Source organism: Carlito syrichta, unplaced genomic scaffold, assembly GCF_000164805.1.
Source record: "Carlito syrichta isolate Samal-C Ts95f unplaced genomic scaffold, Tarsius_syrichta-2.0.1 Scaffold308961, whole genome shotgun sequence".
In the NCBI taxonomy this organism is placed as follows: Eukaryota; Metazoa; Chordata; class Mammalia; order Primates; family Tarsiidae; genus Carlito; species Carlito syrichta.
The window spans coordinates 206,044-229,830 of NW_007253057.1; the positions used below are offsets into that span (position 1 = coordinate 206,044).

Here is a 23,787-nt window from a genome sequence, read left to right on the forward strand (position 1 = left end):
ATTCCAGCTACTTGGAAGGCTGAGGCAGAGGATATCTGGAGCCCAGCAGGTCAACACTGGGGTGGCTATGAATGTGCCACTGCACTCTAGCCTGGGAGACGGAGTGAGACTCCAAGTAAAAAAAAAAAAATCCCTTTAGTGTTTCCTTCAGTTGAGACGTGCAGGTAATGAATCTTTTTTGTCTTTATTTCACCTTTACTCTAGTAAGATTTCATTACCAGGGTTCAAGGCTGGCGCTTGTTTTCTTCAGCACTTTCATGACAGCAGTATTCCTTGTCTACTGGCATACGTAGTCTGTATTGAGATAGGTGCTTCCAAACCCTTAAAGGATCTCCTTTAAACGACCTGTTTTTTTCCTCTAGCATCCTTTAAAATTTTCCATGTGCTTTGGGTTTTCAGCACTTTAACTATCCTATATTTAAGTGTGGGTTTTTTGTCTAAACTTTCAGAGTTTGGAGGCTTCTTAAATTAATAGCTTAATGCCTTTCAATATTCTGCATTATCTCTTTCAACTTGTTTTTGCCTCATTCTGTTGCTTTCTGGGACTCCAACTACACTGTGTGTTTGATCATCTCACTGTAACCCCTATATATTTTAGTTCCTTTTTTTCTATTTCTCATCATTTTCATTGTCCTTATTTTACTTTAAATAATTTCTTAGGAGTTACCTTTTAGCTTGTTGATCCTCTTCAGCAGTATACAAACTATCCAGCGAGGTTTTAACTTTTAACTACCATATTTTCAGTTCTGTAACTTCCATTTAGCTCTCCCCTTCCCAGTATGGTTTCTAATTCTTTGATGAAAATTTAAATCTAATTATTTGTTTTAATACAGTAAGCAAGCATAGCTCTGTGTCTGCCAGCTCCTTTGAGGATTTTTGTTTGTTAATTTTTTAAATGTTTGGGTTTTAACAGCTTTACTGAGGTATAATTGCTGCAATAAATTGCATGTATTTAAAGTAATGTTTATTTAAGTTTTGACACAGGCATATATGTATAAGCAAAACCATCACCACAATCAATGAACATAGCCAGTGTTTTCCCAGATGTTCCTTCCTGCCCTGCCTTTATTTCCAGATAACTACTGATCTGTTTTCAGCCTCCATAGATGAGTTTGCATTTTCTAGTATTTTATATAAGTGTAATCACAGAGTATGCGTTCTTTTTTGTCTTCTTTCATTCAGCATAATTATTTTGAGAATCATCCATGATGTAATGAGTATCCTTTTTATTGCAGAGAAGTGTTATAGCACATGGATAAACCACCAAGTGTTTACCTGTCCAATGCTGAAGGACATCTGAGCTGTTTCCAGGTCTTAGCTATTACAGTTAAAGCTGCTGTGAGCATTCCTTTGTAAGTCTTCGTATGGATATCTGCTTTAATTATCTTGGTTAAGCATGTAGAAGTGAAATAGCTGGATCATATGATATTTGCAAACCTATTTTATAGAAATTAGCAAACTATTTCGCAAAGTTGTTGTACCATTTCATACAGTATATAAGGGTTCTGGTTCCTCTGCAGCCTCATCAACACTCGATCTTTTACATTTCAGCTATTTTATTTATTTATTTATTTTTGAGTTGGAGTCTCACTCGATCGCCCAGACTGGAGTGCAGTGGTCGCTCCCGGCCACTACAGCCTCGACCTGCTGGGCTCCGGTGATCCTTCCGCCTCAGCCTTCCGAGTAGCTGGAATTACAGGCATGTGCTACCATGCCCAGCTGATTTTTTAATTTATTGTAGAGATGAGGTCTCGCTGCCCAGGCGGGTCTCAAACCCGCGGGCTCAGGCAATCCACTCACCTCAGCCTCCCAAAGGCGCGGGATTACAGGCTGAGCCACCAAGCCTGGCTATCAGCTATTTTAATAGGTGTGTAGTGGTATCTCACTGTGTTTTAAATTTGCATTTCCCTACTGAACAATGATCTTTTCATATACTTGTATGGCATTCTCATATCTTAAGTGAAGCATCTATACAAATATTTTCATTAGCTTGTTTATTTTATTACTTCTGTGTTTTGAGAATTCCTAATATTATGTAGATACAAGTCCTTTATCACATATATGCTTTGTGGATATTTCCTCCTAGTTTCAAGTCTATCTTTTCATTCCTTTAGTATCTCGCAAAGAGCAGACATTTTAAATTTTGACGAAATTCAGTTTATCAATTTTTTTGTTTTATAAATCATGCTTTGGTGTTGTATCTAAGAAATCTCTGGGTCACACAAATTTCCTATGTTTTCTACTATAATTTTCACAGTTTTCAGTTTTACATCTAGGTCTACATTCCATTTTGAGTTGATTTTGTATGTAGTGTGAAGTATGGGTTAATGTTCATTTTCTTGTATATGGATGACCAACTGTTTCAAAACTGAAAAGACTGTCCTTTCTTCACTAAAAGTCCTTTTCATGTTTGGAAAAATATCAAGCATCTCTATGTTGCATGGGGTATTTCTGGATTCTCTATTTTATTCATTGATCTATTTTGTCTATCTTTATATCAATAACATATTGTCTTGATTACCATAACTTTATAATAATTATTGTAATCAGTTATTGTTAGTTCTCCACTTTATTTACTAATCTTTTTTTGAGACAGGGTCTTGCCATATCACCCAGGCTGGTCTCAAATTCCTGGGCTCAAGGGATCCTCCTCCCTCAGCCTCCCAAATCATTGGGATTCCAGGCATAAACAATTAAGCCCAGCTAGCTCTTTAAATTAGTTCTTTTTTTAAATTCCAAGGTCCTTTGTGTTTCCATATGAAATTCATAGTTGGCTTCTCAATTTCTACAAAAAGACTGCCGGGATTCTGATTTCAGCTTACTGACCCTAGAGGTCAATTTAGGGAGAATAAACCTTGTTATAATACTGTGTTTTCTGACCCATGGGCAGTGTACTTGTTTAGATCTTCTTTAATTTCCATCAGCATTGTTTTGTAGTTTTCACTGTACAAGTCTTGCATAAATTTTGGCGAGTTCAACCCTAAATGGTTCATATATGGTAAAGAATAATTTTTTTTTAGTATTTCATTTTTTTACTGTTATATTTAGAAATACAATTTATTTTTGCTTATTGATCATATATCCTACAGCCTAGCTCACTTACTGGTTCTAGTATATTTTTTAAAGACACCATTGGACATAAACAAATTTTATGTAAATAAAGACTGGATGTCTTTTATGCCTTTTTGTGAACCGCCTAGACTATCCAGTAAAGAAAACAGACATCCTTGTCTTGTTGCTGATATTTGGGGGAAGATTTCAATTATTCACCTTTAAACATGATACTATCTGTAGGATTTTATATATTTCCTTCATGAAATTGATGAAGTTCTCTTCTATTCCAAGTTTATCAAGGATGTTTATAGTTGTTGGATCTTATCAAAAGCCTTTTCTGCATTTATTGAGATGATAGCACTAATTGTCCTTTTCTTTTTCTAATTTAACAAATGATGAATTGCATTCTTTCCTATAGCTTTTTACAATAACTATCTTAATGTATTTGTCTGCTAATTTTAACATCTGTATCAGTTATGGGTTAGTTTAGAATGTGGGATTTTTTTTCATATTCTCCTGTCTTATAATTTTGATTGGATATTATAAAATTTACCATATTGGATGGTGGATGAATTTGTATTCCTAGAAACATTCTTGACCTGAGTTGTAGTATGCAGCCAAGTTACTCTGAAACAGTTTGATCTTTTCAGATCTTGCTTTTAAGATCTACTAGGTGAGATAAGAGCATTTAATCTAGAGTTTTTAATTATTATCCATGACTGAGGCAAGATCCTTCTTCATACTCTACTCAATGTCTCTTGAATTATAAGGCTTTACAATTGGCTGGCAGAAACAGACATCCCCAGGCCTGTGTGAATTCCCAGGACTACTCTAATCCTTTGGGTCAGTCATTTATTGGCCTGGGCTAGTTTCCACACAAACAGTACTCTGTTAAATAATCAAGGGGAATTCTCTCTGTGCAGGTTTCTCCTTTTCAGAACTCCACCCTAAAAACTCTTTTGGGTCTCCTAAAACTCTCAGGTTGGTCTCTTTACTCCAGACCCTGCTAAACTTTGCCTGCTCTAGAATGAAAATTTTTCAAGGCAGTAAGCTGACAGTGGAAGTTATTTTTTTTCAGTATTTTTTTTTTTTTCTTCAAGGATCAATGTCCTTCATTGACTTCTGTTCAAAGCCCTGAAAACCATTGTTTTATACATTTTGCATTCTTTTGTAGTTGCTTTCTGAAGGAAAGTAAATCCAGTGCCTATTATCACATCTTGGCCAGTAGAAGTATGAGGATTCATTTTTGTGTCTATTGTTCCTGTTGTTTTAAAAATGTTATCGTGCCTCATTATCTGCCTAGTTATTTTTTTCAACACATATAAACTTAAAAAAATTATCATACAGTAAAGTAGACTTGTTCTTTAAGTGCAGTCTTTTAAGTTTTGACATATATATATATTCATGTAATTATCACCACAAGTAGGACACAAAATAATTCCATCACCCCCCAAAATTTTCTTGCATTATTCCTTTTAACCCCTGGCAAACACTGTTCATGTTATCTATCATTATAGTTTAGTTTTTTTCCAGAATGTCATTATAAATGAAATTACACAGTATGTAACCTTTTGAGACTGGTTTCTTTCACTCAGTATAATTCCTTTGTGGTTCACCCATGTTTATACATTTGCTAATAATTTGTTTCTTTTTCAGTATACCATAGTTTATTTGTTCATCCACTGCAGGATAATTGGGTTGTTTCTAGTTTGGACAATGAAGTAATTATAAGTAGAACTGCTATAATCATAAATTGTTGATATTTAAGTGAACATGAGTTTTCATTTTTCTAGAGTAAATCTTGAGGAGAGAAATTGCAATGACATACAGTGAGTGTCTTTTATAACTGCCTGTTTTCTAGAAGGACTGTACCATTTTACATCCCTACCAGAAATTTATGAATTTCAGCTGCTCTGCAGCCATACTGAAATTCGGTATTATTAGTTTAGCCATTTCAATAGGTGTACAGTGCTCCCTCATTGTGGCTTTGTTTTAATTTCCATTTTCCTAGCATTCAATTATATTAATCACCTTTTCATGTGCTTAATTGTCATTCTTAGATCCTCTTTAGTGAAGTGTCTGTTTAAGTCAATTGCCCATTTTTTAAATGAGTTGTTTGTTTTCTCACTGTTGAGTTTTGGTAATTCTTTATATATTCCAGGTACAAATACTATGTTGAATATGTAATTTGCAATTATTTCCTCCAAGTCTGTAGCTTGTTTTTTCATTCTCTTAACAGTGGTTTTCACAGAAAAAAAAATTTTAATTTTGACAATTATTTTTATATTTTTATTGTCTGATTTATCCAGTTTTTCCTCTTATGAATCATACTTTGGGTACTAAAAACTCTTCACACAGGTCACAAAAATTTTCTCCAGTGTTTTTGTCTAAAAGTTATACAGTTTTGCATTTTATACTTGACCCACTTTGAGTTAATTTTTGTATAAGATGAAAGACTTAGGGTCAACGTTCATTTTCCTGCATAAGGATGACCAACTGTTCCAACACTATTCATTGAAAGGACTATCCTTTCTTGATTGAACTGCTTTTGTATCTTTATTTAAAAAAAGATCATATTTGCATAGGTCTATTTCAGGACTCTCTATTCTGTTCCATTGATCTATGTGCCAGTCCCTTTGTCAATACTATAATGTCTGGATTACTGTAACTTCATAGGAGGTCTTAATATTGGATACTGTGGTCCCTCCAATTGATCCTCTTTTTTTCAAAACTATCTTAGTTATTTCCATTTCCTTTGTACTTCCATATAAGTTTTATGATCAGCTTGTCTCCATCTACAATAATATCCCACTTTAATTTTTATTTGTATTACATTAAATCTATAGACCAATCTGGGGAGAACAGACATTTTTACTATTTTGAGTCTTTCAATCCATGAACACAACATGTTTCTCCATTTAGTTAGGTCACCTTTGATTCGTTTCATCAGTACTTTGTAGTTTTCAGCATACAGTTTTCAGTAAATCTATATTCTTTTTTTTTTTTTTTTTTTTTTTTTGAGTCAGAGTCTCACTCTGTTGCCCAGGCTGGAGTGCAGTGGCATGTTCAGTCACAGCAGCTTCGATCTGCTGGGCTCAGGTGATCCTTCCACTTCAGCCTTCCAAGTAGCTGGAACCACAAGTGTGTACCACCACACCCAGCTAATTTTTCGATTTATTGTAGAGATGAGGTCTCACCAAGTTGCCCAGGCTGATCTGTGGGCTCAGGCAATCCTCTCACCTCAGCTTCCCAAAGTGCTAGGATTATAGGTGTAAGCCACCGTACCTGGCCTTCAGATTCTGTATCTGTTTTGTTAAATTTGTACCTATGTAAGTCTTTTTGGAGCTTCTGTAAATAGTACTACTTTCAAACTTTTGTTTTTCAATTGCTCATAGCCAGCATACAGAAATATAGAAAGTTATTTTTGTGTGCCAACAATATATCCTGTGATCTTCCTAAACTCACTAGTTACAGGAACCCATGTGATTGTCTACATATGAAGTCATATTATCTGCTAATAGGGATACCTTTATTTTTTCCTTTCTGTTTCTTGCCTGTCTTGAAGTCTTGCTAAGATTTTCAGTTCAATGTTGAATAAGAATGGTGAAAATGGACATCCTTGTGCTCAGTCTTAGGAGAGAAACTATGTGGTCATTCATCACTAAATATGATGCTAGTGGTAAGCTTTTTAAATTTTTTTTGTCTTGAGAAAGCAGGATTTACTGAGAGGACAGAAAAGCTCCCGGAGTGGGAGGGGACTTGAGGTGGTTGCCTTTTTTTTTTTTTAATAACCTTTATCAGACTGAGGAAGTTTCCTTCTTTTCCTAGTTTGCTTTCTATTCTTTTCTTTTTTAAATTTGAAGTCTCACTCTGTTGCCTAGGCTGGAGTGCAGTGGTATGACCATGGCTCTTGAGCCTCAACTTCCTGGGCTCAGGTGATTTTTCTGCCTCAGCTTCCCAAATAGCTGAGACTACAGGCATGCACCACTGTGTCTGGCTAATTTTTAAATTTTTTGTAGAGATAAGCTTTCACTATGTTGCCTAGGCTTGTCTCAAACTCCTGGGTTCAAGCAATCCTCTCGCCTTAGCCTACCAAAGTGCTAGGATTACAGGTGTGAGCCACTGTACTCAGCCCTAGATTTTTTTTTTTTTTTTTTTTTTAAGAGAGCCTGTTCCTGTTGCCTAGGCTGGCATGTAGTGGTTATGCACAGGTGTGATCATAACAGATCATATTCTGAAACTCCTGGCTTTAAGGAATTCTCTCACCTCAGTAGCTAAGGCTACAGGTGCATGCTACAGTGCCTGGTTAGTTTGCTATTTTGATTTAATTGAATATTAATTAAAATAATAATTAACTGAATATTGCATTCCCAGGATATACCCACTTTCTCGGGGTTTATTGTTCTTTTTATATATTACTAGATTTGACTTGCTAATCTTTTCCCCTCTATGTTCATGAGAGACATTGGTTTATCATTTTCTTTTTTGTTATTATCTTTGTCTGGTTTTAAAATCAGGGAAATGCTGGCCTTGTAAAATGATTTGGGAAGTGTCCTCTTCTATTTTCTGTAACAGACTGCAGAATTGGTGTTATCTCTTTTTTTAGATGCATGGTAGAGTTCATCAGTGAAATTATTTTGGCCTTAAGAATAATTTTTGGGGATATTTCTACCTTCAAAATTCACTCTTTAAGTAGATATAGGACCATCCAGGTTATCTATTCCATATTGGATGACTCTTAGTAGTTTTGAGGAATTAGCCCCATTCACCTAAGTTGTCTAATTTATGTCTGGAAGCTTGTTCATCCAATATTTTTTTTTATTCTTAGTATATACCTCTCTTATGCCTGATATTGGTGTTTTATGTATTTTCTTTTTGTCAGTGTTGCTAGAGGCTTATCATTTTATTAATTTTTTTTAAAAAAAACAGGTTTTTTTCCTGCTTTTGCCTGTTGGTTTCGTTTTAAATTTCATTGATTTCTGTTCTTTATTTTCTTCACTCTGCTTGTTTTGGATTTAATTTACTCTAGTTTTTCTTGTTTCTTAAAGTGGAAGGTTGCATTACGGACTTTAGACCTCTTTTCTTATCTAACCATTTAGGGCCATAAATTTTCTTCTCAGTAGAGCATTAACTACATCCCACAATTTTTAATATACTGTATTTTTACTCTTGTTCTTTTTTTGTTTGTTTTTTGAGAAAGCAGGATTTATTGAAAGAAAAGCTCCCACAGTGGGAGGGGATCCGAAGGGGTTGCTTCTACTCTTGCTCATTTTTAAATGTTTTCTAATTTTCCTTCAGACTTTTTCTTTCACTTACAGATTATTTAGAAGTGTCATTTAATTTTAAATTACAGCTGGGCTTGGTGGCTCAGCCTGTAATCCCGCAGCTTGGGAGGCTGAGGTGAGTGGATTGCCTGAACCCGCGGGTTCGAGACCCGCCTGGGCAACTTGGTGAGACCTCATCTCTACAATAAATCCAAAAAAAAAAAAAAAAATCAGCCGGGTGTGGTAGTGCACGCCTGTAGTTCCAGCTACTTGGAAGGCTGAGGCGGAAGGATCACCGGAGCCCAGCAGGTCGAGGCTGCGGTGGGTGGGAGCGGCCACTGCACTCCAGTCTGGGCGACAGAGTGAGACTCCAACTCAAAAAAAAATTTAAATTGCATTGTATCAAAGAAAACATTTGGTATGATTTCAATTCTTTTACATTTGTTTTGTTTTATAACTCATGATATGGTAATTGTATCATAAGTGCTTGAAAAGAATGTGTAGTCTGAGGTTGAGAGGAATGTTCTATAAATGTCAATTAGGCCAAGTTGGTTGATAGTATTGTTTAGATCTTCTATATTCATGTTAATTTTCTGTCTGCTAATTTTACCTATTATTGAGAAATGTTGAAGTCCCCAACTATAGTGTAGATTTGTCTATACCTGCTTTCCAGTCTGTTAGTTTTGAAGCTCTATTGTTAGGTGTATACACATTTTGAGCTGTTATGTTTTTCTGATGAATTGACCCTTTTTATGAATATGTAATGTCACTTTTTAATCTGGTAATTTTCTGTGCTCTAAAGTCTATTTTGTCTGAAATTAAAACAGCCACACCAGCATTCTTTTGATTTGTGTTTGCATGGTCTCTGCTTTGCCATCCTTTTTCTTTTAACTTTCCTATATAATTATATTTGACATTCTAATAGATATCACAAACCCAGGTCAAGTTGTGGGTTTTAAAACATTTATCCATTCTCATAATCTGTGTCTTTTAATTGATGTGTTAAGAACTGTTTACCTTTAAATTAATTATTGGTATGCTTTTAAGGTCTACCATTTTATTGATTTTCTGTTTTATTTTATCCCTCAGTATTTTAAAAAATATTTTGTTTCCCCATTTCTTGACTTCTTTGGGGTTGCTCTAAATTTTTTTTTTTTTTTTTTTTTTGAGTTGGAGTCTCACTCTGTCACCCAGACTGGAGTGCATTTTTAACTTCATCTTAAATAATCTGTTATGATTTTGACTCTATTTCTTTTACAATTCTTTAAATGGCTGCTCTAGGAATTCCAAAACACATACTTAACTTTCCACAGTTTATTTAGAACCAGTATTGTATCAATTCAACTGAAACACAGAAACATATGTTACCCTCCATATCAAATATAGATGTATTACATCTATATACATTGAAAGCCCCATCAGACAATGTTATAATTTTTTAAACTTCAGCTGTCAGACATGTTTTAAAGAACTCAAGAGGGGCATAATAGTCTATCATATTTACTCAGATATTTATAATTTCTGCTGTTCTTCCTTCAACCTCAATGCTCCAAGTTCTCTTTAGTGTCACTTCCCTTCTGTCTGAAGGTCTTATCAATTTTTTTAGAGCAGGTGTAGTGTACAAATTCTCTTAGTTTTATTTATTTGAAAATGGCTTTACTTCAGTTTCATTCCAGAAGGTCATTTGCCATGAAAACATAATTCTGGGTTGACAGTTCTTTTCTTTCAACACTTTTTAAATGCTGCACTCCTTCCTGTCTCCTTCCTTCTGCTCACCATGCTTTTTGTTGAGAAACCTTACAGACATCTGAATCACTGTCCCTTAATTTATCATTTATTCTGGGTGCTTTATCAATTTTCTCTGTTTTCCATTTTCAGCAGATTTGATTATGATGTATCCAGAAATGAATTTGTTTGAATAATTTTTCAGCACTGCACTCTTTCTTTTCTTCTTTTGGGACTCTAATGACACAATATTTAGAGCCTTTGTTAATTGCTTCACAGTTGCTTGAGGCCTTATTCATTTTTTTCTCTGTCTTCCAGTTGGACAATTGTATGTATTTTAATGTCCAGGATTGAAATTTCCATTTGTTTCTTCTTTGTATCTTCTATTTCTTTGTGGCTACTTTCTACCTTAACATTTGCCTCAACAATGTTCGCAATTGCTTACACAGGCATATTTGTAACTTAAGGTTTTTACAGATCATCCCAACATCTATGTTATCTGGCCACTGGCATGTGTTGGTTTTCTTTTTTTATGCAAGTTAACATTTTTCATTTGCCAAATAATTTTGGATTCTATTCTGAACATTTGAATGACGTTATAAAATGCTGAGTCTTATTTACATCCTATAGTGAATGTTGATATTTTTGTTTTAGTACAATCAACCTGGTTAGGTTCACACTGCAAGTTATAATTTGTCTTCTATGGGCTATGGTTACACATCTGTTGAATTTCCAGTGCCTTGGCAGCACTAGTCTGCTCTGAATCAGGTGTGTGTTGCTTAGGGGCCACTCTGGAATCTAGGGTGGGGGTGTCTACCCATTAGCTCAGTTCCCAAGGTTTTTCTTTTTCTTTTTCTTTTTTTCCGAGTTGGAGTCTCACTCTGTCGCCCAGACTGGAGTGCAGTGGCACACTCCCGGCCACTGCAGCCTCGACTAGCTGGGCTCCGGCGATCCTTCCACCTCAGCCTTCCAAGGAGCTAGAAATACAGGCGTGTGCTACCACGTCCGGCTAATTTTTTGATTTATTGTAGAGATGAGGTCTCGCCAAGTTGCCCAGGTGGGTCTTGAACCCACGGGCTCAGGCAATCCACTCACCCCAACCTCCCAAAGTGCGGGATTACAGGCTGAGCCACCGAGCTGGCCCCGAGGTTCCATGTGTGCAGAGGTTGGAGGTGAGTCCAAGAGTACATAAACAACTTTATAGGGTTACTCTTCCAAGTTCCTCCCTTTCTGTGTTCTCCCTGGTATTTCCTGGTTTCCTGGGACTCACCTTTCCAAACCTCTGATTAGAAACCACCCAATTTTGTGATTGTGTCATGAAGGCCAGGTAGCAGGAGGGCAGATTAAAAAAAAAAAGTGGTAGGTTTTGGTTCTGTGCTCCTATAGCTCGGATTGCCTCAGCATAAAGAAAAATTCTCTCTCACTATTTTGGCTCCTGCATGCTCCTATTATCTGTTGCTGCCCTGCAGAATTGTCTTGGCGCTGGTGCAAGAGTAAGGGGAAAAATATGGAGGGGTTTCCCCTCCTCTCTGAGCTTTAGAAGTTCCCTTTCCTGGTCTGGGAGCTGAAACTAGATATCACCAGGAGCTCTCCTTGCCTGAACCCCAGTGCTCGCTTCTGGTCCTCAGGTTGCACTGAGTGCGGACTGGAGAAACTAGAGATAAACATGCTAAACTCATCACCAACTCAGTGGCACTCTGAATTTTTCTCCAATCTTCCTGCTGGTAGCATTTTCCAGAGTACTCAGACAGCTTTGTCACATGTCTGTCTAGGATTCAGAGGAGCCCAGTGGAAAGAAAAGTTGGTGTGTGTGCTTAGCCTATCTTATTCAGAACCTACCTCTTGCTTAGTTATTTTGTGTTATGTGCCCCAAATTTTGTTCACAAAATTGTACAAATCACATGAGGCCCACAGTGATACTCCTTCCTGCAGAAAGGATTTCTGTACACCTGTCCGAGCATACAGCACTAGAGATTACTCTAAAGGAGGGTTGGGATGCCTGAGGTGAGCTCCTCTCTCTAAAGGCCTGTCACCTTCCAGTTGACCATTCCTCCTCCAGGGCAACACTTCGGCAGAACCCCTCAGGGACCCCAGGGGAAAAGGAATACAAACTGGGTTCACATTCCTGTCTCCATCCAGGACCCCAGCCTGATTATTCTCTGCTATGTTCAGATTTCACATGCCTTCACACAGATGACTGTCATAATTTGTCCAACTTCTTTGGTCATCTTCAGTGGGTGATTAATCCAAATTGATAGAGCTGCCAATTGTTCCTTTTTTTCTTTAATAAAAAAAATAAACTGGCTCTAAAACGTCTCCTGGTGTCACTCAGTGCATAGATGAAGGAGAGAAGGTTTACCTCCATTCCTTTAACCCTGCATCACACTGTCCCCTTAACCCTCACTTCACACTAAAAATTGACTTTATTTCTAGGAGAGTTCCTATAACTGGGTGTGTGTGTATTAATCCAGAAGTAGCACATAAACATATTCTTATTTTAAAATTCAGTTTTTCATAATAAAGTTCCATTGGGATTTTATTATTAGTTTGACTTTTTCCTCATGGGAACAAATCTCCAAAAGATAGAAGTGAATGGAAGCACATGATATGAAATTAAAATTGATTTACAGATATTTTTCATGAATATATCAGATATGGGGTAAAGTTACTTAATCAATAGCTTTCCCCTGCCAACTGATAGGAAGTTAAACCTTAAATGTGTTCAAGTCACTATTTTCAGCCTCCCAAAGGATCATAAAGTTGAGATTTAACTGCCAGCCCAAAGTGCAAGCTGTCTGGCATCCACATGGCAGGTGTAGTTTCAAATGCTGTGATCAGGGTCTATGTAGACAACTTAAAGCCAGAATCTCAGAGCTCAGAGGGCCCTTCCCAGGGAAAGCAGAACCACCAGCAGGGGTGTGTCTACTGCAGGTGTACTGTGCAGAGGGGAGGGGGAGGGGTCAGGCATCCCCAGATGACACCGAGGGAAGGGCAGCAGAGCTCTTCAGCACACATCTGGCTGCCATGTGTTACCTGCATTGCAGAGGTAACAGGGCAGGTTCAAGTCTGGGTGCTGCCTTGACCTGGCTGCCTCAGTGGAAAATAGGGAAGGGACAGGATATTGCAGGCTGCTAAGCTTTGGGGACAGCCATATGATGCATGGGCAGAGCCCACTGCCTCACAGGAGGTGGTGGGGGTTGCATGGCTCAGTCTGCTCATACCTTGGCTGGCATCTGGCTGCAGGGAGCCTAGAGGAAGTGGGGGTGAAGCCTCGGAGGCCTCTGGCGCTGGGTGCTCGGCCACGGGACAGATGATGAACCACCTCTTTCCAGTGTGTAGGACTGCAGGGCAGAACAGAAACAGCACATTCAGTGAGCAAGTTTCTCCCCAGTCTGGGGTGACTCCCACCGCCTGCAGTGGCCTTGTCATAGGGGCCTCTGGAGAACTTGTCCACACCTGTGGGTTTTTCCCCAGAAAGGGTGTGGCAGGGAACCCAGTTTCCTGTCACAACCCTAAATGTTTTCCCTCCACAGAACAGGCAGTCCCAGGCCAGAGGTGAGGAGCCTTCACTAGCCCTTCTCTCACTCTGGAGTGTGGGGTGGGCAGTGGCCCAGGTGCCTCACAGCAGCCTGAGACTCTCAAGAGTTTCTGACTCAGGTGTAGTAGGAGGGACGCTTGTGGCATCATCTGAGAAGGTGATGGTGCTGGCCAGAGAGTGATGGCTTCTCAGCCAGGCAGCTGCTCCATGTGGGGGGCCCTGGTCACCACATGTCTTCACAAACCTCCAGTGCAACAGCCAGACCCCTGACCCTCTGCAGAGAGGGCGCGTCTGCAAAACACCTGCTAAGAAACAGAAGGGAGAAGCTACAACTCACCGTTCTGCTGGTACACAGGGGCATTGGCTTGGGACTGGCGACTCTCCTGCAAGAGGCACAGGGTGGAAATCAGACCACTGTGTGCAGTGCCCATCCTCCTGCCCAGCCACACACCTGCCCAGCTGCCAAGCCACCCCCCTGCCTGATTACCCACCCTCACAGCTGCCAAGCCACCCACCTGCCCGATTGCCCAACTGCCTGGCTGCCTACCTGCCCAGCAGCCAAGCTACCTACCCACCCAGTCACTCATCCACCTGGTTGTCCACCCACCTGGTGGCCCAAATGCCCGGCTGTCCAATTGCCCACCCATCCGTTTGTCAAGCTGCTCACCCAACCTGGCTGCTAAACTACTAAGTCACCCACCCACCCGGCGGGCCACCCAGCTGCCCACTCTTTCTCACTGGCTCCCATGTGAGACTGCCCCACCTCACCTCTCCCATGCCCAGGCCACAGGTGCTGAGGTGAGGCGGGCTGGTGCCCGGGTCGGAGCCATGGTCAACATCTGTGTCCTCGCTGAGCATGTCCTCTGCCTTGTCCATGACGTCCTTCATCTGCTCGATGAATGTCTCCCGCTCGGCCTGCAGGATGAAGTCGTGCTCCACCTGTAGATGGACACACAAAGCTACGGTGAGAACCTGCTATGTCAGAGCGATTCATGCTTGACTAAATTCTACCCTGGACAGGCCCCAGGGGAAGGCACTGAGAAGGGGTAGGCATTGAGGGTTGGGCAGCTCAGCAAGAGGAGCAGACAGCCCAGGACTTAAGGAGAGTAGTCTCGGCTGGAGGAGCAGGGCCTGAGGTCACAGGATCAGGGGCCAGCACTGCTCTGCCCTAAGCAGGAGCTGGCTGCACACCCTGAGGCTGGTGCAGCCCCCTGCAGGGTGGGCAAGGGCACTGGATCAAGGGTGCCACAGACAAGGACTGGGAGGAGGGGAGGCGGCCCATCAAGGGCACAGGCACCCAGGCTTCGTGACAGGTGATGAGGTGGGTTTGAATGTGAAGGTCCCAGCTAGTGGGAGGATGAGGGGACAAAGCATCAGCAAGAACCACAAGGCCAGGCAGGAGAGTCACACAGCCCTTCTGGGTGTCCAAATCCTCTAGTCCCCCAGCCTCGGTCTCTGACCTTTCAGCTCAGCCCTGATACAAAGGAGGATGTGACCCAGTGTCATCAAGTGACTGCCCGTGGCCAAGGACAGAGACCGGGAGGGAGGAGGGTGCTGGTAGGTCCTACGCTGCAGCCTGGACACCTGCTCTGGCTGTGTTCCCAGCCACTCAGGGAGATAGGATGCTGCAAAGTTCAGAAAACCAAGCAAAACCAAGCAGCAAAGCTCAGAAAACCAACCAAATGATGAAAGAATTCAGTCTGTCTTGTCACCCAGTGGCATTCAGTCCTTGCTTCTTCCCTGTCCTGGCACTTCCCTCCCACCCACACACCTCTGCAGTCACTGAGACACCCTGTGCCCTGCCTGGGGCATTCATCCTCCGGGATCCCTTTTAGGACAGGGCCATCTGCCTCCACAAGGACCTGGCTGCAGAGTGGGGGCTCCCCAGAGATCGCAGACACCACCCCCAGGAGTGCCACCTATACCCCCCAGCTGAAGAGCTGCGTGTGTTGCACCCTGCGATCCACCTCTGAATCTAGTGGAGCGTGTGCCTGTGATAAAATTGTTCTACGAGGAGGAGGATGAGGCCAAGGGTGGAGCCCCCCAGTTGTGCCACATGCAGGAATTTAAGCAATGTTCTGATTCTGTGAAAATATCACTAAATCAAACTGAATTAGAAGCCCTTGGCCACTGGAACATTTATTTCCTGTTGAGTTTGTATTTCTTTTAAAGTACAGTGAGATTAAAATGAATTTAAAAACAAAAGAGAAAAACCTGAAACTACAGGGCTCAGGTAAAACCTCACATTGGAATTCATGCCATTCAAATCCAGGCCTCTGCAGCCCACTTTTCCTGTGGGAATTGGCTGGGGGTCTTGGCAAGAATTACGACCCTAAGACCCTGTGAAAACTCTACCCTGACAAAATGTTTAGGGACACCTGAGACCCCACACTAAGAGGAAGCTGATTCATGTGGTGGGGCCTAGTTTGCCTAAACAGCACCTGTTTCACCAGTCACACACCCACCCTTTAATTCAAGTCTCTGAATCCTCTCCGCTCCCAGGCTGTCTTCAAGAACCCAATTTATGTATGTGCGTCATACCCACTTCACTAAAGTGTTTTGGATAACTTGGACTGAAAACATGAGAGAAAAAGCAATAAAACGAGAGGAGAATCTGAGAATTGAGTGAAAAAAGAAGTCTGGGAAGGTGCCGTTTTTAAAGCTCACAACTAAGTAACAGCCACATCGCCAGTTGTGTAGGGACTTTGTGTGTGGGTGTGCGCACGTGTGCACACACACGTGCTCAAAGATGCACACAGACACATGAAAAACAATTAAAACAAGGGAATGTGAATACAATGTGAGTGGTATATGGGGCCAGAGGAGGAGGAGTCACAGAAACAGCAGCAGCTATGGTGGCCAGAGGCTGAGGGGGCATCACAGGCATTTGCTTTATTACAGTAAATCCCCTACATAAGAACTTTCAAGTTGCGGACTTTCAAAGACGAGAACGTGCATTTACATGACTGATCACAAGTTAGTTCATGTGTCTGGTGTACATTGTCATGTGTGTGCATCCTCTACAAGTGGTTGTGCTTTTGTGTACTTTACTGTCCAGTACTGTATAGAGTACAGCAATACAGTATCTTTATTTCAAGCCCAGGAGTCTAGAAGCAGGTGTAAAAGCAGCTGATTGTGCTAGTTGGGTGCATAGGGTAACTTTGCTGGATTATGAAGAAACTGGACTACAAATGTGCTCTCGGAATTGGACATGTTTGTATGTAGGGGACTTACTGTAGTATGTTTTGTGATTTATGAATGTGTATGTAAACAGTTAACAAGATACAGGTTAAAAGCACTGTGAGATGAGACAAGAGACATCTATGGTTTCAGCAGTGGGAGGGAACTTGGTGTGGGTTTGTGCTGCCCCTAAGAACCAGTCGCTTGCTGCTGACAAAGACCCTCTCAGACAGTGCAGTGGTACCTAAGACTCTCCTGAGGAGGTCTCGACTAGGCCCAGTTCTGTCCTCAGCCTAACCCAGTTGTAGCAAGAACCGTGCTAAGTGATTTTAGTGAGAATTCCCAGCTTTCACATCTGACAAAGCTCCTCATTCCCCACCTTGAGGTTTAAGCCTTTGACTGGCCCCCAGCAAGGATCCTGGTAAGTGGGTTTTGCTGGAATCCCCCACCCTTGGTGTCTCCTCTTAGCTATTTTCCACCCACCGACCCCCACCTGTTCCTTGGCTCTTGATCCCAGCTGTCTCTGCTGCATTTGGAGTTGAGTCCTCTCTTATTCCTGTTGCCATAGTCCTGAAAAAAGTGTCCCTGACCGCCTTGACAAGTGTCAGAATAATTTCTTTAATGCTGCGAGGGACCGGTCCTGGGCTCTAAGAAGGGCTTATCCAAGGTGTCTCTGCAGAGCAGACGCTATGGAGGGACTTGCCCCAAGGAGCAGAAAGCCAAGGGACTTCCTCTGCGAAGCCTGCTTCAGGATTTCATGAAGTCGAGGCAGAGTGGCTGGGGGATACAGTTCAAGGGAGTCGCTTTCTGTTGACTGTTAATGCAGAGCAATTTATATCACTGAATTAAATGCAATGTAACATTCTGCTCCCTAGTCATGCTAACCCACGCCAGGCACTCATAGCCGTCTGGGGTGAGGGGCTACAGTACTGTCCAGTGCAGCTGGCTGCTTCCTAAACTTCACTCCTGCATACACGATAGTCTAGGAGAACATTCTCCTGCAAGGAAGTCTCAGATGGACCAGCAAGTCTGGGGAACACAAATGTAACCTTTTCCTGAACCGAGCCTCAGCCCACCAGCCACCCAGACCCAGCCTCACCATGTAGGTGGCGATTTCATCGGGTGCATCCCCATCCAAGTCAAACTTGAAGGTCACCATCTTATGGTTGTGTGTCTCCAGCTGGCACTCCACCATCTTGTCCCCTGTGTTGCACACCTGTGGACACCCATATCATCAGATAATGGAGGCACCCCGCCCCCAACCCCCCAATCCCTGCCCCACTGTATTTCCTGTGCGCTCCATCCCCCTGCCACTCACGTTGAGGATGGTCAGCCGGGGCCGGCTGGCCCTCTCCTGCCGGGAGCGCACACGCGTGGACCTGCGGTGGTGTTTACGGGCGGTCCTGCCCTCCAACCTACCCCCTCCAAAGGTGCCTTCACAGCTGTCACTCAGCTCTTTTCCAGATGGGACATCAGAGCCTCCGTAGCTGCACAAAAACCAAGAAAGGTAATGGCACCCAGGGATTCTTCAGAAAACAGCCCAGGGGCTGTTAAACCTTCAGAGACCAAAGTGGTAGCATACAGAAGCAGCCGCTGGCTTGTGAGGGAACCCTAACCCACTCCCTGCTCCCTGCTGCATCTAGCACATACATTTCCTGACCTGTGAGTCAGTCCCTGTGCCCCAGTTTCCCCATCTGTGCAACAGGAACAGGAACACAACAGCCATTTGGGCTTGTTGTGAGGATTGGGGCAGTCTGCAAAACCCTAAGCATACGCAGTGCCCAGTGCCCCAGGTGGGTGGGACAAATGGACATTTCTTCTGACTATCGCCAGTAGGGACACTGTCTACACCCCAAAACCCGAACATGCAGGCAGCCAAGGTGGCCAAGAGACCCAGAGCATGGGCTAGACTCAGCTCTGCACTCAAGGGCCACCCACCCAACTCCCTCTCAGCCTCTAGATGCTGTTGATCTCTCTGGAATGTCCTTGGTACAACCTAGAACGCAGACCCAGAGCACCACTGGGAGCCTCTAACTATCAGATTCCAACAATGGCTGGCAGGACCCCAAACAGAGGTCCCTGAGGCTCCACCAGGCCAGGTTTGAAAACATCAATGTTTGTTAAAAACCTTGATGGCATCAGGGCAAACTGCAGCAGGATCTATGTGAAGCTGCAGAGAGAGTTGGTCTGAGTGAACATCTGGGCCAGCACCTCCCCACCCCTGTCCCCAGAGGCTGGGCCACAGTACCTCTCACAGCTCTGTGGGAGGCCCGGCTGCTTGTCCTGCAAAGCCTGCTCCTGAAATTAAAACACAGAAAGAGGACGGGTCATGCTGGCTCCTGCCTCCCTGCTGGCAGGGCTGCACACAGTCAGCTCTCCCTCCCCACCTACTGGGCCCAGCCTGTCTGCCTGCCTGCTGCAGCCAGGGAGCACCCATATAAGGGGGCCATATGAAGGTTTTTATCTTGGTGTCAAGTGGATTCCTAAAAGCCAGGGGCCACTCTTTCCAAAAATGTTAACTCACTTTGATCATCCATCAAAGAGAACACACTGGGTCTACTGAAGTTTTTTACCAGCTTTTGCATCCTGTCTGAGGGAAGCATCCGCTAAGCACATCTATAAAAATCACATCCTCCATCTCCATGTGGGTTTACAGAAAGTGTGAAATCTCAGTAGAGAGATGAGAACAGGACCTATGCGGCTGTCCTGGAACTGAGCACCCCTGACCTCTAGGGCTAACACCCAAGTCACCATGCAAATCCCAAGGGGCCACGATGTCGGGAGGCAGGGCAGGTGGGGGCCAGGGACACACACCTCTTGGGCTGGTTCCACTGTCAGCTGGACAGCCGGGCAGGGGCTGGCCATCACGGGCCCACCGGGCAGTGGTGGGTTGGCCGGCAGCAGGAGTGTGGTGGTCTGAGTGGGCACACTCTGAGCAGCTGCCACTGCTGCGGAGGCCAGGGAGCTGGGGAACTGAGGCAGGAGCTCGGGGGCGGCAGGCAGCAGCACTTCTGGCAGAGGTGGGGAGAGAACAGTAGCTGGCGGCACGGGCACAGCAGGGACCTGAGTGGCAATGTCCATGGCATAGGGAGGTGGGTGGCCAAGCAGGATCTGGAGGCACAGGGGACAGGGTGCAAGTCAGGGGGATGAGGGCCATACCCAGGCATGTCAATGAGCACCCAGGGAGGGAGACAGCAGGATGTCCCTCTCCAATCCACATGTTCCCTTGTCCCAGAGCACATCGGCGGATGGACTTAGCAGAGGCAAACAAGGGTAGCATGCTCCCACCCCCTTCTGTGTAAGAGTCTGTGTGGAAACACCTGGAACCGGGCTCCACACATGAACTCCTGGCTAAGCCTAGCTAAAGGGTCACAAGGCAAGGCACACAGCATCAAACCAGTGTGCAGTGGCCCATCCCAATCCCAAGAGCATCCTACAGCCCACCCACATGCCTGCCTTCCCCAGGGTGTCCTGCAAATTAGACCTGCTTTACCCACATGTCTCTCTCTAAAATCTCTTTGGGAGTAAAAGGTAAGATGAATGGAGAAGGGCCCATGCATTACAACATGCAAGTGCATGCTGTCCTCTGCTTCAAGTTAGAATTGAGGTTGAAAATTTAGAATGATGTCACCTCTCAGGAACAGGAGGAATAGCCACATTCACCTGGGCCTGCTGGCCGAGATCCCTTTAGCAACCTATGGCTGGGTAGGGATACTAAGCCCCAGCCCAGCAGATGGTCATTTCTTTATTAGGCAGATATGCAGGATGTCTCAGGGGACCCTGTGGGGTGGTCAGCCTTGTTCATCAACAAACTAGAATTCTAGATCCTCCACCACCCAGACAGTAAGGAATGCTAACCGGTAAACACTGTCCCTTCCTTCTCCGAGTACAAATCTCCTGGAGATAAGACACAAGAAATAACAGCCAGGAAGTAACCTCTCAGAACAGGGTCCTATTCAGTGCACACTGGGTGGGGGGCACTTGGTGCTCCAAACCCCTTTGCAAGCAGTCTATGTTGATCACAGAGGTTTGAAAGGCAGGGGTATGCCATGGTCACAGTGCTGGTGGGGCTCAGAGCCAGAATGAGGCCAGGTGGGGGGGGCACCCAGGTGGGGGGGCACCTAGGTGGGGGAGTGCCCGGGTTGGGGGGATCTCAAGTAAAGGGGACCTAGGTGGATGTCCAGGTGGGGGACTCCCAGGTAGAAGAGGTTTAGGCACATGGATCTCCAGGTAGAGAGGGCCCAGGTGAGAAGATGCCCAGAGTGGGGGGGCTTCTAGCTAGAGGGAGCCCAGGTGGAGGGGGTGCCCAGGTGTGGGGGGAGTACTCAGGTGGGAGGATGCCCAGGTTGGGGGACTCCCAGGTAGAGGGGGCTGAGGTAGGGCTCCCAGACAGAGAGGGACCAGGTGGGAGGATGCCCAGGTGGTGGAGGGGTACTGTGTGGAGAGATGCCCAAGTGGGATGATGCCTAGGTTGGGTGGCTCCCAGGCAGAGGGGGCACAGCTGGGGCGACATCTAAGTGGGAGGATGCCCAGGTGGTCAGCTCCCAGGTAAGGGGACCCAGGAGGGGGCTCCCAGGAAGAGAGGGTCCAGGTGGGAGGATGCCCAGATGAGAGGATGTCTAGGTGGGAGGATGCCCAGGTGGGGGTCTCCCAGGTAGAGGAGGCCCAGGTGGGAGAATGCCTAGGTAGGAGGATGCCCAGGTTGGGGGGCTTCCAGGTAGAGGGGACTCAGGTGGGAGGATTCTCAGGTAGGGGACTCCCAAGTGGAGGGGCCCAAGTGGGAGGATGCCCAGGAGGGGGGCTTCCACACCAGCACCTCCCCTCACTTGAGTTTGAACAGAATAGCCCAGAAGCTCCAAAACACGAGTGGGCTGTGCAGATGTGAAGAGCCCTTGGGAAAGCCTCCCTGCAGCAGGGCATGTATCCTGTGTTCCAAAGCATTCCTTTGCAGCCAGTTGACAAGCTGCCACAGGGGTTTCCACCTGACCCTAGGACAGGGTACCTTTGCCTAGGTGGGAGCAGGCCCAAGTGGGAGGGCACACAGGTCCTGCCACGTCCACCCTCCAGCCAGCAGCCCCATCTGTCCTCAGTCCCATCCCTCTAGCTGCCTGACTTCCTGAGATGGGGTGGTCACCCCGCCACATTGTGACAAAATGCTCTGTGAAGGGCCAACCCCAGATGGGCACCCTGAGTCTCAACATGGGTGGCAGCAAGTTGCAAAGACACTGGGCCTGGTTGGGCACACTCAGCCACAGGAACAGGGACTACCATCTCTTGAGGAGGGAACAGCAGAACCTGTCAGTCACTGACTCCCAAGGGTCCTGACCCGTGTAGGAAGCAGGAGGAGATGGCAGATGCCCCACATCAGCCTGACACACCTCTTTCTGAGAGGGGTGACTCCAGGGCAGAGCTGCCTTTTAGTTAGAGCTAAGCAGGAGGAGGCAGTGGCCGAGAAGCCCTTGCACCTCTGGGTTCCAGGGGTCCCCCAGGCACTGAGAGGGTGGCCCCTGTCCCGCAGATGGATTACCTGGCTCCCTGGCACGGTGCCCGGAGCAGCCTGCTCCGGAAGGTGGACAGTGCCAGGCTGGAGGGGCTCAGGGTGCGTGGGCAGCCCTGGCTGGGGAGGCAGTGCCGGCTGCGGGGGCAGTGTGGATTGAGGAGGCAGTGTAGACTGCAAGGGCAGTGCCGGCTGTTGGGGCAGCATGGACTGAGGGGGCAGAGTCGACTGGGGGTGTAGTGCTGGCTGTGGGGGCAGCGCGGACTGGGGGGGCAGTGTGGACTGTGGGGTCAGCGTGGACTGGAGGGGCAGTGCCGACTGTGGGTGTAGCACTGATTGGGAGGGCAGCATGGACTGGGGGGGCAGTGTTGGCTGTGGGGGCAGCGATGATTGTGGGGGCAGTGTGGACTGTGGAAGGGTGGCCCGCATGTTCTGCACTACATGGTGGGGAGAAGGTGGGACATCGCCTGGTGCCATCTGTGGAAAGGCTGCCGGGTACATGGCCTGGGCTGGGAGCTGGGTCACCGCGGGGTGAACGGACAGGGCGGCCACGCCTGGTGGGGCCACGGCCAACAGGGGGATGGTGGCTGGTGTGTTTGGCACAATGGTCCGGCAGGGCATGGCCAGGGGTGCCCCGGGGGCGTGGGGTAGCTTGACCGCCTGCAGAGGTAGGGCCGGGGATGCAGGGGGTAGGGGGCTGGCGAGGCTCGGCAAGATGACAGCCGGAGAGAAATACTGAGGAGGCGGCACAGGGGGCACGTTCGTGGCCGGCAGGTCAGAGAGGGCTGGGGGGAGGCTGTCGATTCCCGCCAGGGGTGTGATGGGGGGCACGACAGGAATCGGGGGCATCTGAAAGAGATACAGGAGTGAGTCAGTGCAACCTCATGCTGGCGTCCCTGTCCACGGCACCTGCATGCAGGGACAGCCATGGTCAGTGGGACGGTGGGACAAGGGCAGTGGTTTTTTCCCTCTGAGACACCTTTGTGTAGCTACTATGGCAGGAGCCCCGAACATAAACTCAACTGAAATGGAAACCCCAACCTCATGGAACTCTTCAGAGAGAAAAGGGGGTCGGCAGCCTGGAGACCAACCGGGCAGAACCTGCTAGAGACCAATCTAGGACCCACCCTCACCCCTAGTGGGCCACACTGGGGACTTGAGGGTGTCAGGGTAGTTCAGAAACTGGGAGTGGCCAGAGGAGTGATCATGGGTCACAGAGGAGTGACTTCGAAGCTCTGGACCGCCTTCATGAGAAAGGACCAGGACTGTCAGAGCCTGGCCTCAGGCATCCAAAGTCACCTTGGCCTTATCCCCAAAACCTGTAAGAATTCAAGTGGATACTAACTCCTTGGAGGGATCTCAATGAAAGGTATCTTTGCGGCCCCTTGGTTGGCAGAGGTAGCACACTGCATCCTGTCCAGCCTCCCAGACACCTCCCATCTGTGTCCTTTTGGAGTGCACATGTGCACGCACCTAGGGCAGGCAGCCAACGCAGGACCTTGTGAGTTAGCACTTGGGTCTAAGGGTAA

General features: G+C 45.5%; 1 protein-coding gene across 1 annotated transcript in view; it reads right to left on the reverse strand.

Moving 5' to 3' along the window:
* Positions 1-23,787, reverse strand: part of WNK2 (WNK lysine deficient protein kinase 2) — a 163,444-nt gene that overhangs the window by 34,046 nt on the left and 105,611 nt on the right. Inside the window, exons 17-25 of the mRNA XM_021716805.1 lie at positions 22,592-23,107; positions 22,289-22,504; positions 19,576-19,872; positions 19,010-19,059; positions 18,080-18,248; positions 17,861-17,977; positions 14,350-14,520; positions 13,919-13,964; positions 13,265-13,384 (exon numbers count right to left, since the gene is read on the reverse strand). Of these exons, the coding sequence (XP_021572480.1) occupies positions 13,265-13,384; positions 13,919-13,964; positions 14,350-14,520; positions 17,861-17,977; positions 18,080-18,248; positions 19,010-19,059; positions 19,576-19,872; positions 22,289-22,504; positions 22,592-23,107 (1,702 nt within the window). The remainder of the gene's footprint in view (positions 1-13,264; positions 13,385-13,918; positions 13,965-14,349; positions 14,521-17,860; positions 17,978-18,079; positions 18,249-19,009; positions 19,060-19,575; positions 19,873-22,288; positions 22,505-22,591; positions 23,108-23,787) is intronic.